Genomic DNA, 18,330 nt, shown 5'->3' with positions numbered 1-18,330 from the left:
AGGAGCTCTGCCGTCCGCCTAGGAGCTCTGCCGTCCGCTTAGGAGCTCGGCCGTCCGCCTAGGAGCTCTGCCGTCCGCCTAGGAGCTCGGCCGTCCGCCTAGGAGCTCGGCCGTCCGCCTAGGAGCTCGGCCGTCCGCCTAGGAGCTCGTCCGTCCGCCTAGGAGCTCGGCCGTCCGCCTAGGAGCTCGGCCGTCCGCCTAGGAGCTCGGCCGTCCGCCTAGGAGCTCGGCCGTCCGCCTAGGAGCTCGGCCGTCCGCCTAGGAGCTCGGCCGTCCGCCTAGGAGCTCGGCCGTCCACCTAGGAGCTCGGCCGTCCACCTAGGAGCTCTGCCGTCCACCTAGGAGCTCGGCCGTCCGCCTATGAGCTCGGCCGTCCACCTAGGAGCTCTGCCGTCCGCCTAGGAGCTCTGCCGTCCGCTTAGGAGCTCGGCCGTCCGCCTAGGAGCTCGGCCGTCCACCTAGGAGCTGGGCCATATGCCTAGGAGCTCGGTCGTCCGCCTAGGAGCTCGGCCGTCCGCCTAGGAGCTCGGCCGTCCGCCTATGAGCTCGGCCGTCCGCCTAGGAGCTCTGCCGTCCGCCTAGGAGCTCGGCCGTCCGCCTAGGAGCTCGGCCGTCCGCCTAGGAGCTCGGCCGTCCACCTAGGAGCTCGGCCGTCCACCTAGGAGCTCTGCCGTCCACCTAGGAGCTCGGCCGTCCGCCTATGAGCTCGGCCGTCCACCTAGGAGCTCTGCCGTCCGCCTAGGAGCTCGGCCGTCCGCCTAGGAGCTCTGCCGTCCACCTAGGAGCTCGGCCGTCCGCCTAGGAGCTCGGCCGTCCGCCTAGGAGCTCGGCCGTCCGCCTAGGAGCTCGGCCATCCACCTAGGAGCTCGGCCGTCCGCCTAGGAGCTCGGCCATCCACCTAGGAGCTCGGCCGTCCGCCTAGGAGCTCGGCCGTCCGCCTAGGAGCTCGGCCATCCACCTAGGAGCTGGGCCGTCCGCCTAGGAGCTCTGCCGTCCACCTAGGAGATCGGCCGTCCGCCTAGGAGCTCGGCCGTCCGCCTAGGAGCTCGGCCGTCCGCCTAGGAGCTCGGCCGTCCGCCTAGGAGCTCGGCCGTCCGCCTAGGACCTCGGCCATCCACCTAGGAGCTGGGCCATATGCCTAGGAGCTCGGCCGTCCGCCTAGGAGGTCGGCCATCCACCTATGAGCTCGGCCGTCCGCCTAGGAGCTCGGCCATCCACCTAGGAGCTGGGCCGTCCGCCTAGGAGCTCTGCCGTCCACCTAGGAGCTCGGCCGTCCGCCTAGGAGCTCGGCCGTCCACCTAGGAGCTCTGCCGTCCGCCTAGGAGCTCTGCCGTCCACCTAGGAGCTCGGCCGTCCGCCTAGGAGCTCGGCCGTCCGCCTAGGAGCTCGGCCGTCCGCCTAGGAGCTCGGCCGTCCGCCTAGGAGCTCGGCCGTCCGCCTAGGAGCTCGGCCGTCCGCCTAGGAGCTCGGCCATCCACCTAGGAGCTGGGCCATATGCCTAGGAGCTCGGCCGTCCGCCTAGGAGCTCGGCCATCCACCTAGGAGCTCGGCCGTCCGCCTAGGAGCTCGGCCATCCACCTAGGAGCTGGGCCGTCCGCCTAGGAGCTCTGCCGTCCACCTAGGAGCTCGGCCGTCCGCCTAGGAGCTCGGCCGTCCACCTAGGAGCTCTGCCGTCCGCCTAGGAGCTCTGCCGTCCACCTAGGAGCTCGGCCGTCCGCCTAGGAGCTCGGCCGTCCACCTAGGAGCTCGGCCGTCCGCCTAGGAGCTCTGCCGTCCGCCTATGAGCTCGGCCGTCCACCTAGGAGCTCGGCCGTCCGCCTAGGAGCTCGGCCGTCCGCCTATGAGCTCGGCCGTCCACCTAGGAGCTCGGCCGTCCACCTAGGAGCTCGGCCGTCCGCCTAGGAGCTCTGCCGTCCACCTAGGAGCTCGGCCGTCCGCCTAGGAGCTCTGCCGTCCGCCTAGGAGCTCGGCCGTCCACCTAGGAGCTCTGCCGTCCGCCTAGGAGCTCTGCCGTCCACCTAGGAGCTCGGCCGTCCGCCTAGGAGCTCGGCCGTCCGCCTATGAGCTCGGCCGTCCACCTAGGAGCTCTGCCGTCCGCCTAGGAGCTCGGCCGTCCGCCTAGGAGCTCGGCCGTCCGCGTAGGAGCTCGGCCGTCCGCCTATGAGCTCGGCCGTCCACCTAGGAGCTCTGCCGTCCACCTAGGAGCTCGGCCATCCACCTAGGAGCTCGGCCATCCGCCTAGGAGCTCGGCCGTCCACCTAGGAGCTCTGCCGTCCGCCTAGGAGCTCTGCCGTCCACCTAGGAGCTCGGCCGTCCGCCTAGGAGCTCGGCCGTCCACCTAGGAGCTCTGCCGTCCGCCTAGGAGCTCGGCCGTCCGCCTAGGAGCTCTGCCGTCCGCCTATGAGCTCGGCCGTCCGCCTAGGAGCTCGGCCGTCCGCCTAGGAGCTCGGCCATCCACCTAGGAGCTCGGCCGTCCACCTAGGAGCTCGGCCGTCCGCCTAGGAGCTCGGCCGTCCGCCTAGGAGCTCGGCCGTCCGCCTAGGAGCTCGGCCGTCCGCCTAGGAGCTCGGCCGTCCACCTAGGAGCTCTGCCGTCCGCCTAGGAGCTCGGCCGTCCGCCTAGGAGCTCGGCCGTCCACCTAGGAGCTCGGCCGTCCACCTAGGAGCTCGGCCGTCCGCCTAGGAGCTCGGCCATCCACCTAGGAGCTCGGCCGTCCACCTAGGAGCTCGGCCGTCCGCCTAGGAGCTCGGCCGTCCGCCTAGGAGCTCGGCCGTCCACCTAGGAGCTCTGCCGTCCGCCTAGGAGCTCGGCCGTCCGCCTAGGAGCTCTGCCGTCCGCCTATGAGCTCGGCCGTCCGCCTAGGAGCTCGGCCGTCCGCCTAGGAGCTCGGCCATCCGCCTAGGAGCTCGGCCGTCCGCCTAGGAGATCGGCCGTCCGCCTAGGAGCTCGGCCGTCCACCTAGGAGCTCGGCCATCCACCTAGGAGCTCGGCCGTCCACCTAGGAGCTCGGCCGTCCGCCTAGGAGCTCGGCCGTCCACCTAGGGGCTCGGCCGTCCACCTAGGAGCTCGGCCGTCCGCCTAGGAGCTCGGCCGTCCGCCTAGGAGCTCGGCCATCCACCTAGGAGCTCGGCCATCCACCTAGGAGCTCGGCCGTCCACCTAGGAGCTCGGCCGTCCACCTAGGAGCTCGGCCGTCCACCTAGGAGCTCGGCCGTCCGCCTAGGAGCTCGGCCATCCACCTAGGAGCTCGGCCATCCACCTAGGAGCTCGGCCGTCCACCTAGGAGCTCGGCCGTCCGCCTAGGAGCTCGGCCGTCCGCCTAGGAGCTCGGCCATCCACCTGAGCTCGGCCGTCCACCTAGGAGCTCGGCCGTCCGCCTAGGAGCTCGGCCGTCCACCTAGGAGCTCGGCCATCCACCTAGGAGCTCGGCCGTCCACCTAGGAGCTCGGCCGTCCGCCTAGGAGCTCGGCCGTCCACCTAGGAGCTCGGCCGTCCGCCTAGGAGCTCGGCCGTCCACCTAGGAGCTCGGCCGTCCGCCTAGGAGCTCGGCCGTCCACCTAGGAGCTCGGCCGTCCGCCTAGGAGCTCGGCCGTCCACCTAGGAGCTCGGCCGTCCGCCTAGGAGCTCGGCCGTCCACCTAGGAGCTCGGCCGTCCGCCTAGGAGCTCGGCCGTCCACCTAGGAGCTCGGCCGTCCGCCTAGGAGCTCGGCCGTCCACCTAGGAGCTCGGCCGTCCACCTAGGAGCTCGGCCGTCCGCCTAGGAGCTCGGCCGTCCACCTAGGAGCTTGGCCGTCCGCCTAGGAGCTCGGCCATCCACCTAGGAGCTCGGCCGTCCGCCTAGGAGCTCGGCCGTCCGCCTAGGAGCTCGGCCGTCCGCCTAGGAGCTCGGCCGTCCGCCTAGGAGCTCGGCCATCCACCTAGGAGCTGGGCCATATGCCTAGGAGCTCGGCCGTTCACCTATGAGTAGAGTCCGGAAAAATTCGTGGATTCATTTCACGACAGCCTGAAATTCATATAGTTATACCTCAGTGCTGCCTCTGCTATTGGCTCACAACTCACTTGGACGACTCTGGGCCAGTGAGAAACACTCAACCGAAGCTGTGTCGAATCACAGGCCGCTACGTTGGGACACCTTCACAAGACAGCAGCCAATGAGAGGGTGACATTTGACCGAGTGTACGTAGAACTATAAAGTTCATCCTAGAGGTTATTGAACCCGCGAATTTTTCCGGTCCCTACCTAGGAGCTCTGCCGTCCGCGTTTCACATACAAATAATATAATGGTCATACTGACCCACCTCCTCCTGGCATCAACCTCGCCTGACTGCCACATGGTCGAGAGCTGCTGAATGTTTTAAAAGAAAACTTGAATCACGACTTTCTACGGTTTATCGAACTGATCCCTACATTGACTTGTAGAAATGGCGTATCCAGGGAGGGAAAGATGTTGTGTTGGGGGGGGGGGGAAGGGAAGCATCTACCCTTCCAAAAAATGGAAAGGTAGTATATAAAACAGAAGAAAATATGTGCGCATAAACAACAGGCTGTTGTTAGAAACTTTGGTACTAATCCTCGACCAACTATTGTTCGAAATTTTGTTTTAATAAATGATGTTCTACCTCTTGTTATGGTTTATTATTGTATGCCATAATGGACACTCCTCTACCATGAGAAAGGGCTGAATAAAAAAAAATACCACCCTTCCTCCTTTTTACCATTTTTAGCTTGACCTGCCCTTAGCTTGACAGCAATTTTTCTGTGACTAATGAACATATCGTAGTTGACTAACAAACTGCAATCTGGTCGCTGTAGAGATGATTTTGTTGTCAGCACTGAACATTAGGCAAAATAAACTTTTGTTAAAAATATTTAGTGTTGTCCGCTAAAGTGCTTAAGGAATGGCGGGAGACCAAAAGAATGAAAGATGGGCGAAGGATGTGGGAAGGGGGGGGGGGGTAAGTATTCACTCATTGCCATTTTTTTAAATCATACAAACAAGATTGTCAGTAAAGTCATTTATCTGCGCATTTACGCTGTAAAGCACAGTTCAACCTATGAATAATAGGCTTATAACTTGTTAATGGTGATGTCTTACTAATAATAATCAGTAAAAATAATAGGGAAATATCATTTCAAACTTTACTTAGGATAATCCTTTTGTGTTACAGATCACTATTTTATGTACTGGGGAATACAAAATACATAAAATATATCACATAATCTTCTCTTCAATAAATGCACGATAAAAGTTTATTTTAGGTACATTATTTTCACACAGGCTGTGCATAATGCTAGGTGTAAAATGACTTAAAACAATACTGACAACCATAAAACTTAATTACATCTAAATTCTGTAGTAGTTTTAACATCAGTAAACTTAAAAAAACAAAAAAACAAACAAATAGAACACAATTGCCACTAGCTATTGCCAACGCTCCTAGGCAAAGACAGATTTTCATAAATGTGCTTGCTTTGAGTTTAAAAACAGATAAATAAATACTTTGTCTAAGTGCTACAGACAACATACATTTGTATTTTAACATTATGCGTATAATTAAGCTCTGTCAATAATTAACACAAGCAAGAATTATATATGGAAACATATGTAGTCCAATAGTTTAATGTAAGAAAGTATGATATCTGAGTTTAAAGCCAATCAACGTGTATTAAGATCCCCACACATGATCAGTCCGAACTGATGACTTCCCATCAGATCTGACTGTGGACTCGAGAGCACTCAGTCCGAACTACCGTGTGTGGGAACAGCATCAGCATCTCGCCAGTCCAAACTGTCAGACCACACAAGTCCATCAGTCCATCATCTGGGTGTCGGGGCAGACATATTTGTCTGTACTTTTTGGTTGCTTTGATATTTTTTTTTCCTCCTTTTGGCTTGCTGAAAGTGCAACTGCAATTGCAACATCCTAAGTTTGTTCCATATTCTACTGAAGTGTCGTGAGGCAGGAGATAACCTCAGTCAACCTCGCATTCAGCGCCGAGACAATACACAATAAAAATAAGGGGACTCTTATGGTAGAGCCATACAGAGAGAATCTGGCTAATAATTAGTGTTACAACATTGACTGTAATAGACAGAGGGAATTTCAAGACAAATGTATATTTATTGACTTGATGTAAGTTTTTGGACATACGCCATTGCTAAAAACTTTTTCTGAGTCGCACCTGTGTTTCCGTACCATGTGCGTCTCTGCCTGAGGACGGGAGCAGATAGCAGTTCCCGAAACGTCGCTTGTTTCTGCTTTGGTAAAACTATAGTGTTCGTTTCGTCTTTTTCGTTTTGTCGTGTTTTTTGTCACGTCTCAACTGTTGTGCTGAATTCTTTTGGGTTCAATATTTTTGTGAATTCATCATTTGTGGGGTTTTATTATCGTTCTATTCTGTTTTGGAAAACTATTGTGTTTGTTTCGTCTTTTCGTTTTGTCGTGTTTTGTTTCGTTTCAACCGTTGTGCTGAATTTTTTTTGGGGGTTCAATATTTCTGTGTCGTCATCATTTGTGGGTTTTTTTCGTTCTCTTAGTACATTTTTCTTTGTTTTTCTTTGTTTTGTTGACCATAATCCTGTCACGGAATATTTTGTAGTGTTTATATCCTTGTTGACCACAGCAATTTTTTGCTTAATTCTGTGTTTTTTTATATATATTTCTTTGTTTTTAGTTTTTAGTTTTTCTTCAACAGAAAACGTTTTTAGCAATGGCTTATGTCCAAAAACTTACATCAAGTCATGCACTCCCATTGCACAAATCTTTCAAAGATAATATGTATATTTATTAATAAACTATTCAAACAAATAACAATTATATAAAGTGTATAATAAGTTTATAGGCAGCAACAAGGCGCACGCAAATTCAACAAATAATTGCAAAAATTAAGCATGATAATTAACAATCATCAATAGTAAATACGTTTTGAAACTAGCACAAATAAAGGGGCAGTAGAGACAGTCAAGTAGAATCAAAGGTGCTCAAGGTGCCTTATCAACCAATGCCTATAATACAAACGGTATATTAAAAGTACACTAAAAACAACTAGAAAATGTGCCTTTAAAAACGGGAGAAGTAGGCGCCTACTTCACTACGATGAAACGATACGTCCAACAGCAACATCAACCACAGGACAGATCGTGCGAGGGGAAGGCCTCAGTTCAGTCCAAACGCTCAGTTCGGTCTGAGCAGTCAGAACTACGAGCTGGAATGACGGTGCGTGGAACAAGAATTTCAAACATACTTCCGGAACCCTGACGAAGCACGAGGATGTGAAACAATGCGCGCACGAGGGCACCCAGCTTGTTACGGAACAGGACTAGGACGTGTCATCATGCGACCGGGTCACTGACCCTCTCCTCGAGACCCGAGGACCCGGTCACGGCTGGGTCGAACAACAGTCACATTCTCCAGGACTGCGGGGACTGTGTTCTCAGCAATTACATTTCTTCTCCACGTGTAAACATCATAGCTTTCAGTGTGCGGCGTTTGGTGGGAGTAATATCGTGGATATGAAACGGAAATGCGTAACAAAAGTGCTGCGTCTGCGTGGAAATCAATGGCGCTTAACTCTGATAATAGTCCAAACTAATGCATACGCCTTTACCCGCTCGGCCGCGACATCATGAAAAGCAACAGTCTTATTAACGTATATAAAATATAAGAATATCACAGAAAAAAATTTTTTTTTTACGAATCCTTTCAATTTTACTTTTTGTTCTTTTAAGTCACCCTACCTACGCCAGCGCACAACTTCAACATACCTGTCCCGAAACTACCCGAAGCGCATCAAATGCAATGACTTTGAGAAAAACTGCAGGAAATAAAAAAAAATCAATACCCTAACCTAACCTGGTTTTGGTTTGGGTTCGGTTCACTTAGGTTATTACCAACTTGTTAAACAGAATTATAGTTACGTTTTAAAAGGGGAATTTTTTTTTATCCTTTTCCTCTAAATGAATAATTTTCGTATATTCATCACGCTCGGCATTATTTTTTAAAATAATTCTATTTTAAATTTCGTTATATAGTCTCGTATATAGGTACGTTTATTTGCAACACGAGAACACATGAATGGCTCGTTACCGAGAGGTTACATGTTTACACATCACTGGCGAATACTGATAGACTTGTTCACTTTTTTTTAATCACCCAAATTGTATTTAAAATAAATTCTTGTGATGATATTGTAAGTTAATAGATTGTAGGAGTAGGACACGACACTGTGAATTTTTTTATATCGTTCGTGAACTGTATTAAACAAGCTGTGTGGAAACAAACTCGTAAAACTAAATTGCAGACACACGTATGCTATTTGAGCTAAAAGTTATCTTTATTCATTTTATGAGAAAATGATAATTTATACTGGGCCTGAGGAAATAAAGCTCATGCATTGTTTTATCTATTAAAAATGTATAGGACATTCAAAGTTAATCATCTCTTATTTTGCAGACTATACCTCAAGTGAATCATGTATTGAAATGCTGTATATATGTATTCGAACGTAACGGTTTTGGAGAGGCATTCCAATAAAAATGCAAGAGCGCTAGCTGAAAGACCAATGATTAGAGCATAGAATATTGCTTGCAAACTATTGGTGGATAATTTTGAATTTTTTCTTATTATCGTGTGTCCACGGTGCATTTGATCGAAAATTAATTTATTAATAACTCCAGCTTCTCTGAGAGCACACATATAATAATTGAACTTGTCTTTGTAAGGAGCATTCCTGCGAACTTTTATCACCATCTGTAAAAGAAAATGGAGATCCATTACATGGAGCTGTGGATCCAAGTAGTCGTCAAGTTCGAAATTTAGTGTGTAGTAAGACGTCGAGAGAACTCCTAAGATACTGACATTCCTGTTTTCCTTAGCCATTCTTATTGCTGTTACAATATCGTCCAAGATAATTCCATTTCTGGCTAGCTGCATGGTTGGTTTATCGCTTAAATCATAACTACCTAAATATTCCTGAATATTTTCTGAGTTTTCGTTGTCGACCAAATCAGCTGGTGATAATATTAAAGCAATCAGGATGGAATTTGCTTCAATGTCATCGAGTGTTTTCAGCTCACGGAAATGGCGAGGGATAGTCAAGACGCTGCTTACCAGGCCGTTGTAAGAGTTGTTCATCACCAGGTTGAACACTGCAGTCGACAACAAGAGCAGTCTGAGCGGTGTGCAGTGGTGACTGTACACAGACCCACCGACAAGGAACATGCGCAAGACTTCCAGGACTCCGAAGTGTCTCGGCACCGAGTGGACATCCCACCTCGCAGCGAATCTCCCGACCAGAACTAGGAATACAAACATCGCTAGGTATGCCGTCCAGGTGTCTGGGGCGAACGGGAGGAGAAGATTCATCCAAGCAGGAACCCGGAGTGCTTTGGGCACAATGAGGCAAAGTCCGTCATTAAAGAAAGGGTAAGTTGATCTTTTAATCAAATATGTGTTCGTGAAGTGATTTCCGAAAATAATGTCAGGTTTATTCTGTGTGCAAATAAAATTATAGCCGGAAGAATTTATTTTCAAACTGCGACATTCTATAAAATTAAAATTCATGTGATGTAAAATACTCGAAATAACCTGTACCATTGGACCTGTATACGACACACTCCCGTCAATGTGTACATTCTTAAGCACAAATGGCGGAACGTGGAAAAAATTGGCAGTTGCTGGGAAATTTTGAACGTTTAGAAATTTGTCTTCAAATATAATTTCCTTATTTGCTGGAAATTCAAATCGTTTAACCGTCCCGCCATTTAAAAATGGATTGTACGTTACCAAATACAATTTCGTTTCCAACCCTTCGCTTTGCGCAGAGACCATCACAATATTTAATATTTCAAATGTTTCCCAGTAACGACTAAGTAAAGCTTTGGCAAGCTGCTTATCCGAGCTCGACGGTCTCATCGACAGCAACACGAAGAAAGCTCGGGTGTTCCAAAAACTACTTTTCGAGAGTTCCAGCAGAGAACCCACGAACCAGTCTTTGTCTTCATGGTCGGCGAAGATCACGAAGCGAGAACTCTGGAGTTCCATTCCTTTCTGCTGGTTCTGATGGAGATTATTCGAGAGCGCCTTATTCATCGGTTCTGCTGAACTTGTGATGTAGAGGTCACTCTCCATCACTGGGTGCAGTCCTTTAATGACGCAGTCTTCGCCGTAAACCATCTTTCTTGGCGTAGCCACCACTAAGCTGAACTGTGGATCAATGATTTCGTAGATTTTGTTGGATAGTTCCAAAACGTGACTCGTACACTCTCTCTCAGCCACGTCGGATGTTATTTTTCTTCTTAGTAGGGAACTCATTGCAAAATGAAGACACACAGACGTGATCATTATTTTATTCATTGCTAATAACGGAACTATTACCCTGAAAAAAATGTGTTTTAATAATTTATGATACGGACTTAAAATAGTAACTACCTGATTAAACTTATATTTAAAAGTGTTCAATTTATTTAAGAAATTCTGTGTTTTTTTTCTAGAGATAAGAAACAACTACTTCAAACAAAGTTAATTACACGACAAGTGTGTTTTATAGCGTATTAATACAAGCCAAATTTTGGGATTTTTTTTTTGTTTCCTTCAGAAAATCATATTTTCAGTCCCAGCACACACGAAACTCTTTCTTATGGAAGATGTGCACAACTTCTCGTGAACGACCGAGTGTGCCAGTCACTAGTGCACGAGCTACAAGATTGTGTGATATAGGGAGATATAATGAGATATAGGGAGAGTGATACTTATTTCATCATCTTTCTTGCAGGAGCTTATTATATATATATAATTATTATATACATATATTTCGGCACGGCCTACCGGCGTAGGTAGATTTCGAAGAACCTATTTATTATCGGAATATTTCGGAAACTTCTGTAAACTTCTGGAACATTTTAAGAATTTTATATTCATAACATATTGGTGTTATCCAATATTACATATTTATTAATTAAATATTTGCTTTTTTTCCAAACAGAGTAAATATTACGAATATATATTGCAGTAATAATTGGTTAGAAAAAATATTTAACAATAGTTTTAGACAATATTTAGACAATTAAACAAAACTAAGAATGGATTAGATAGTGTACATGGTAGAGAAATTCTATTTATTTTCTTATTCCAACTCCAGGTTTATTCAACCAGTTGCAATAATGGTTTGTATTATCAAAATAGTATCGGACTAAATTTTAGATAAAATTTATAAGATTTACAAACAATTTCAACGGATTTGATAGTGTGCCTACTAAGGGAGTTATGAATATGTGTCATTCTAACCCTGTTTATTCCATCCCTTGCAGTAATGGTAGGTCGTATAAAAAAATTATTTCAGACAAAAGTTATAGATAATAAATTTAGGAATTACAAAAAATTTGAACGAATTTTATAGTGTACATCAAGATATCATGATTTATTTTTAAAAATTCTACCCTAATTTTTTTCAACCTCCGGCAGCAATGGCTCATCTTATCAAAAATGGTTTCAGACAAAAGTTTTAGATACAAATTATAAGATTTACAAACACTTTGAACAAATTCGATGGTGTGCTTACGAACAGAATAATGATTTTTTTTTGTTGTCCAACCCTTGTTTTTTTCCAACCCCTTGCTGTTATGGTTGGTCGTATCAAAAATGGTTTTAGACAAAAGTTTTTGGTATTACTCCTACGAGTTATAATACGTTCAAACGGATGTGATATACGTCATATTATGGGAGCTATAGTGATTTTCTGTTTTGCAACTAACCTTTGCCATTTCTACCCCTTTGGTCGGATATTGCCCATTAACGAACTCGACCGAGATTTATCATGTTTATATTTTATGTATCAGTTTGGGAGTGATTTTTGAAAAATTATGGATTTCATCTGGTCCAAAACAATGTAAAAAAAAATATATATTTGAGTTGACGATGGTTTTGAGATATATGGACCATGAAACGACTATATCAAATGTTTTCGTAAGTCACACCATGGTAACTGCTTCAATAGGCAGTATTTCTTCGAAATCTACCTAAAAAAAGAATTTTTTTTAGCAGCATTAAAAAATATAATTTAACACGTGTGCACATTTATTTCATTCGATTACGGTACAAAAAATTTAAATTGTAAATCATTTTCAGTACAAAATTTTACTTCATGTCAAACATAAGCACACAAACTTTTAGTGTCCATTTTCTTTCTTGTGTTTTTTTTTGTAATAAGTATTCACTTTCACTTTCATACACAAGAATGAGGCCCGTGTGTATTAAGTAGGCTTTATAATACAATCACAATGTTGAAGGCGAAATTTAAGGTTCTCATACAATTCAATCATAATTTTACACGTTACGTTTGTAGTACCTGCTGCAATTACATGATTCATTGCAATAAATTCTTACAGACTAACGTAAGAGAAAATATAAGCTTGAAGGAGAGAGTATTTTATTGAAGCATACTTACCGAAATATTATTTAATAAGTATGCGTTATTTCCCAAGTGTTGCTGAGAATATACCGCCAACAATAGTTACATCCAGTCAAATGGTAGTCACAGAATGTCGCTCGTACAGATATTGCAGTCGGAAGGCCGATGTGGCAAAACAGGCGCCGCTAAGAACAACCCTCAGCAGTGCAACAGTGCGAAAGCAACCAGCATGGCGTGATCTTGGCAGTAGATGACGGTGCACAGATTTCAAAACACGGCCAATGCTTTTATAGGGCCACTAGCTCTCAAAGTTTTATGACCAGGATATAACTGATATGATGCAAATGCACAATAAGCCGTAATGGAATGCACTCTCGGCTGACAGCATTCGCACATCAGTGAGAGTGATTGAAAAGATTACAATTTTCTATTTTAGTTTCTCGAAGACCACTCACCATTTGCGCTCGTGTCCTGCATATAGCATGCAATGAATATTAAATGAAAGCCGAAGTGTAAAAAATATATATTTTTTTTTTTTTTTAGATATTTATGCTAACGTTTTCGATCTTTCAAAAGTAATGCTTTTAATGTTACTATCCATAACGTAAAAAAAAAAATCATTTTTATCGTTTTGTGGTTTGACAAAGCCTAGGTCAGTTGCCGAAGTCAATGTTCGTGGTTTGGCATGACTGTGTGACATCAGTTATATCCTCCCTACGCCTGAATTCTGGATCATCAAAGTACATCGCTGTCTTCTGAGGTTGAGCAAGGACGTGGTTGTAGTTCCGCTCTTCATTTCAGAAGGCATCTTCAATACTGAGCAGCTACTGCATTTGCTTCCAGGCGACTTTTCACGCAGTACTAATATGATCTGTATCTAACAAGATTTTAATGTGCTAACAACCTTGTATACGGATAGCGAGATATTTTTACATGGAACACTATAAATGCAATATTTTGTAAGTGCATGCATTAAATTTTAGAATTAAATATATCAGACAGTTTTTTTAAGACTTAAAAGTAGTATATCAATTGAAAACGCACACATTTTAAAATGAGATGAATTTTAATAATAATTTCAATAAATATTTTTAGGCTAAGTTATGTAAATAGTGGTCAAGAATGAGTCGTCATATTTTATAAACTTTTATCCAACATTCATACAAAAAAACTACATCTTGACGATGGCATATAAAAGGTTCAAAAAGATAAAACAGTATAGTCGATGTGGCCTCATGTTAGTGCTACAGGCATGGCAGCTCTAGGTATAGTTTCAGCTGATGTAAGAAAACAGTTCTGAATAACAGTTTAACGTATTGTGCTAAAACTATCGAACTTAGTGAAGTTAACATTCTATAATGTTCATAGACCTAAATGACTATAGACAACCAAAATGCTACCACATACATCAAATTTTAAGTTTCAAAACAAACATATAATATTTTGCATTCAAACGTATCAATCAATATCCTATTTGAATCTCAGATTAATATAATATAAATACAGGTTGATGTCTGAGTATTTTATTAAAGTTAACCCAATAATGGGTTCAATATTTTTGTGCTGTCATCATTTGTGTTTTTTTTTTTTCGCTCTGTTAGTCTTTTTTTCTTTGTCTTTCTTTGTTTGTTGACCATATTCCTGTTATGGAATATTATGTGGTGTTTGTATCCTGTTGACAATAGCAATTTTTTGCTTAATTTGTGTTTTTGTCTTTTGTGTTTTTTTTTGTAGTTTTCTTCTACAGACATACATGTGCTTTAGCAATGGCGTATGTCTAAAATCTTACATCAAGTCATGCACTCCCATTGCACAAATCGTTCAAAGTTAATACTAATATAAGTAATTAACATTGGAAAATAGAATTTTTGGCCTACTTTTACTAAACTGATCAAAGTGTGCAACGTCTAAATATTATCCAAACTTCTTGCATTACTAAATGGAACACCCTAACATAAACACAGCGATGGTTCTCGGCACTGGGAAGAGGCACAGTAGGTCGCGTGGAAAATTTGTCAGTAAAATTGAAACCGTCAGACACACGAAAAATTTAGTAGATAGCCTACCTTTGCCATTCGAAAATAGATTTCAAGCAATTTTCATTCTACATACTTTTTCTGTACAATGCACCGCTCTCGAGATATGTTTGATGGAAAATACGCGAAGAAATAAAAACGTAAAAAAAAAAAATTAGAAAATGTGTTTTTTCTCCAAAAACATCACAATTCGCGTTATTTTTCGAGTTTATAGCTATTTTTTTTTTTTAGGCTTGTACTCATCATCCTCTACTTCTCTAATGACCCCAATGTGAACAAGACGTTAAGCCATGGTTAGTTGGTTAATTACAACACAGTTGGCGACATTAGTTAAGGAACGATCATGAGCTATACATGCATATACATTTTTTTTGACGTGATAACGTTTTATAAATCGATGAACGCCGGCTGCACGCATGAAAAATCGACTCATTGTCAAGTTCCGCCTGAGCCGAGCGTGCAAGAACCGACCGACCACCGTGCGACAAAATCTTCTATAATATCAAACATGTTAAGGCGGGCTTTTTAACTAATTTTTCGTTATTATATTTAAACAAATTATTTAAATTAAATTTGCAAAAAAACTGTAAATAATATTTGAAAATTAAAAAGTATGCAATTTTTCATCAATGTTTTGTTATGACGTCATCACGTAAAATTATCGTCCGTGAAACGACTTTACAGACAACCCCTTTTTTTTTTTTTTTTTTTTTCATCGCTGGGACTCGGGGCGTAAGTGAAGTCTGCAACAAAAAAATTTATTTAGAGATTATATTTTGAAAATAAATAGAAAAGGGTGAGCCATAAGAGAACTGGGCGGCAGCCTCGACTGTTATCAGGTTCGCCGCGCGGGCGATGGGTGTATGAATAGATAATGGCGGCGCAAGGTCACGCAGCGAGTCTGCTCCGTGTCGAAAAAAAAAAAAAAAAAAGCGACACGTCCCTCGGTGATAGCATCACCCGCCGCAGCCCGCTTCGCTGATTGGCCGATAGTCCCGGGCACCCGCCATAGGGGGCGTGACGTCACGCCTGGGTTTCAGCTCACGGCGCGCTGTTGCCACATCCACACTGCCCGGCTTCTCATCACTCAAATTATGATTTTGTACATTATCGATGGTTACAAAAAAATTTAATATTAAAAAATCTTCAATTTTACCTTTTTCTTGATGTTTCTAAGACAGTAAAATAGTGTCTCTTGGCAGTAGTATTACAGCTGTAAATAATCTAAAAAAAAATAAAAAAATAAAATCAACTCTAAACACCAATTATTATAATTACTTCACAGGAGAAACTATTTGTATCAGTCGATCACTCTTAATAACGAGACATTTAACTATTTATGTACGCCTATTGTAGTATAAAAAAACAAAAATTTTAATATTAAATTATATGAAAACATTTGATGGCAAAACGGTTGAAACTAATATAGCATCTTAGGTTACTTAGAAAAAAATGGATATTATCAAATGATTACTCTGATAAAAGTATAACGAACGCTGGGCTGCAGGTAAACACTCAAAAATGAATAATTAAATTAAGGACTTGGAAGTGTCAGCCCAGAAAACAAAACAACAACGACAATAATCACAGAGGTGCCCAGACGTCGTACAAAAGAATTTTATTTATAACCTCCTATCAACTCTAGGAGGCTATGTGGATCGGGGATGAAGTAATAATGAAATAACAAGACTGGTGGTTTGATTTATATAACTGCCCTTTTACTAAAATAATTTACTTAGGTTTTTTTGTATCTTTTAATTACACATGTATTAAAATATATTAATCACAAAAAGGAGGGAGCCCCGGGGCAACAAAATACATATAAAAGTAAAACAATAATACATCTTGAACTTAACACTGGTTTTAAGTGAGCTCGCAGGCTCAAAAGAAAGAAACAATTACATTGTGTTTTTAATTTTCTTTTCAAATGAAATTTAATTATATCCTGTGTCCTGGCACCGGAGGTTTCGGTCGATTAAAGTCCAGAAGGAATCATTTTGTATAAACTTGGAGATAAACTTGGAGCTAACTTGCAGCTAATTTTTGAGATAACTTGCAGCTAATTTTGGAGATAAACTTGGAGCTAAACTTCGAAGCTGAACTTGCAGCTAATTTTGGAGACTGATTTTGGAGTTAAACTTGGACCCCGCCTGCAACCAAAGTCCCAAATTACTTAGACTGGTTAACAGGCGGCTAAGCCTGGGCAAGACTATGCCCAGGGAAAGGCAAAAAAGGGGGGAGAGGGGAGGTATGACGACCACTTACCCAAAACAGCGGGGTGAAGTCATGTAGGCTGGCTGCAGGAGCAGAGAAGGCAGCTCGCGGCACGGAAGTTCGCGGTAGTCATGTTGAGAGATAAGGAAATAATTTAGATTAGCAAAAAACTATTGCGGGCAGCAAAATTTAAAAATTATAAGATTGAGGCCTCTATGCCTTGACGTTGGCGGCTACATGACGTAGTGTCGAGTCTGGGATGAACAACGGAGATTGACTCTCGCGGATCGCGACGCGTGGTCCGCACAGACCAGATGCTGCCCGCCGAATCTCTGAAAATGGCGTCGGGGCGCCTAATTAAAGGAAGCAACTGCCCCCAGCCAAAGAATGGGGGGTTGGTGATTGCCCGAAGGTGTCCGGAAATGCCCGAAGGGGCGAAGCAGACTGCAAAACGCTCGCCGCGCTCTCACGGGAGTCGCAGGCGAACTAAGATCGCAATCGCACTGCGACTGCTGCCAAGGTCGATTGTGACAAGCTGTCTCTTATGGGAGGGATGAGTAGTGCACTCTGGCGGGCAAGACGAGAACCTGCCTGGAGGGTCACAGAAATGTCCGCTGGAGTGCAGTGGGCCCGCTCGCGACCAGCGCGCAGAGCAAGGTTAGGGATTTTTCCCGCCTCTAGACTTCGCTGAGGGCTCTGTTTGACAAGGGCGAATGTCCTTGAAGAGACAATGTCCCCGCCTGGGTTCACTGAGGGTCGATGCTCCGGGTTGGAGTTCCCGTGAAGCCACAGGTGGGTGATGAGGGGAGGGGGATTTAAATTTGCTAAATCGCCTGGGAAAGGCGTCATGTGAACCGTCCCGAGGCTTCGCCACTGGCTGTAACCTAGTCCAGTTCGTGCTGGCAAAGCCCTTACGTATGCTTGTCTCCGAGAAATGAAAGTAGCTAGCAGTGGGCTTGGGGTAGCGTTCGCTAGCACGAAAAGTCATTCTGTTACATGGAGAAAACATGACGCGAACCGCGGCCGAGATGCAGCGATAGCCAATCGTCAGCAAACAGTATCTTATTGAAGCCTGCGAACAAGCGCAGGTGCACTGGGTTGCACAAGATTACGTCGGAGTGTACAGTAATGGAAAAAAAAAATGAAATTAAAAATGCAAATTTATTATTTGGTTTCCTTCTTTAAAATTAAAAATTAAATTTAAAACGTACATTTGTGCCTGAAAGTGGCACTGAAACGGCACAAAAAAAACAAGAAAAGTAATTTCCAAAATTTTCATTATAAAATATATTTTTAAAAATTAAATAATTGTAAATTTATTTACAATTTCTCAATACATTACAAAGCTGGTACTTATACAGTTGTGCTCTTTGGGTATATCTGGCAACAGGGCACAGGAAACAAGAACAGCTAATATCAGATAACGTTCTTTGGAAATAGGGAGTAAAAGCCCATTAAAATGTTTGGTGGATTATAAGGTCGAGTACTTCCCGTGCTCAAACAAACACGATGTTGGGTTTGGGTGAGTGTTTGGGGACAGTATGTGTGTGGACACAGATCAATTGAGTTGTGGTTATTGTTGGGGACAGTATGTGTGTGGACACAGATCAATTGAGTTGTGGTTATTGTTAGAGACAGTATGTGTGTGGACACAGATCAATTGAGTTGTGGTT

The 18,330-nt window shown here is 44.6% G+C and overlaps 1 protein-coding gene across 1 annotated transcript in view; it reads right to left on the bottom strand.

Moving 5' to 3' along the window:
* LOC134536268 (cyclic GMP-AMP synthase-like receptor) overlaps nt 1-16,940 on the bottom strand; it is a 72,754-nt gene extending 55,814 nt beyond the window's left edge. Inside the window, exon 1 of the mRNA XM_063375981.1 lies at nt 16,709-16,940. Coding sequence (XP_063232051.1) covers nt 16,709-16,731 — 23 coding nt within the window. The 5' untranslated portion in view covers nt 16,732-16,940. The remainder of the gene's footprint in view (nt 1-16,708) is intronic.
* Between the last annotated feature and the right edge of the window lie 1,390 nt (nt 16,941-18,330).

Source organism: Bacillus rossius, chromosome 10 (genome assembly GCF_032445375.1).
Source record: "Bacillus rossius redtenbacheri isolate Brsri chromosome 10, Brsri_v3, whole genome shotgun sequence".
Taxonomy (NCBI): domain Eukaryota; kingdom Metazoa; phylum Arthropoda; class Insecta; order Phasmatodea; family Bacillidae; genus Bacillus; species Bacillus rossius.
This window is presented reverse-complemented; position numbering and strand designations above follow the sequence as displayed.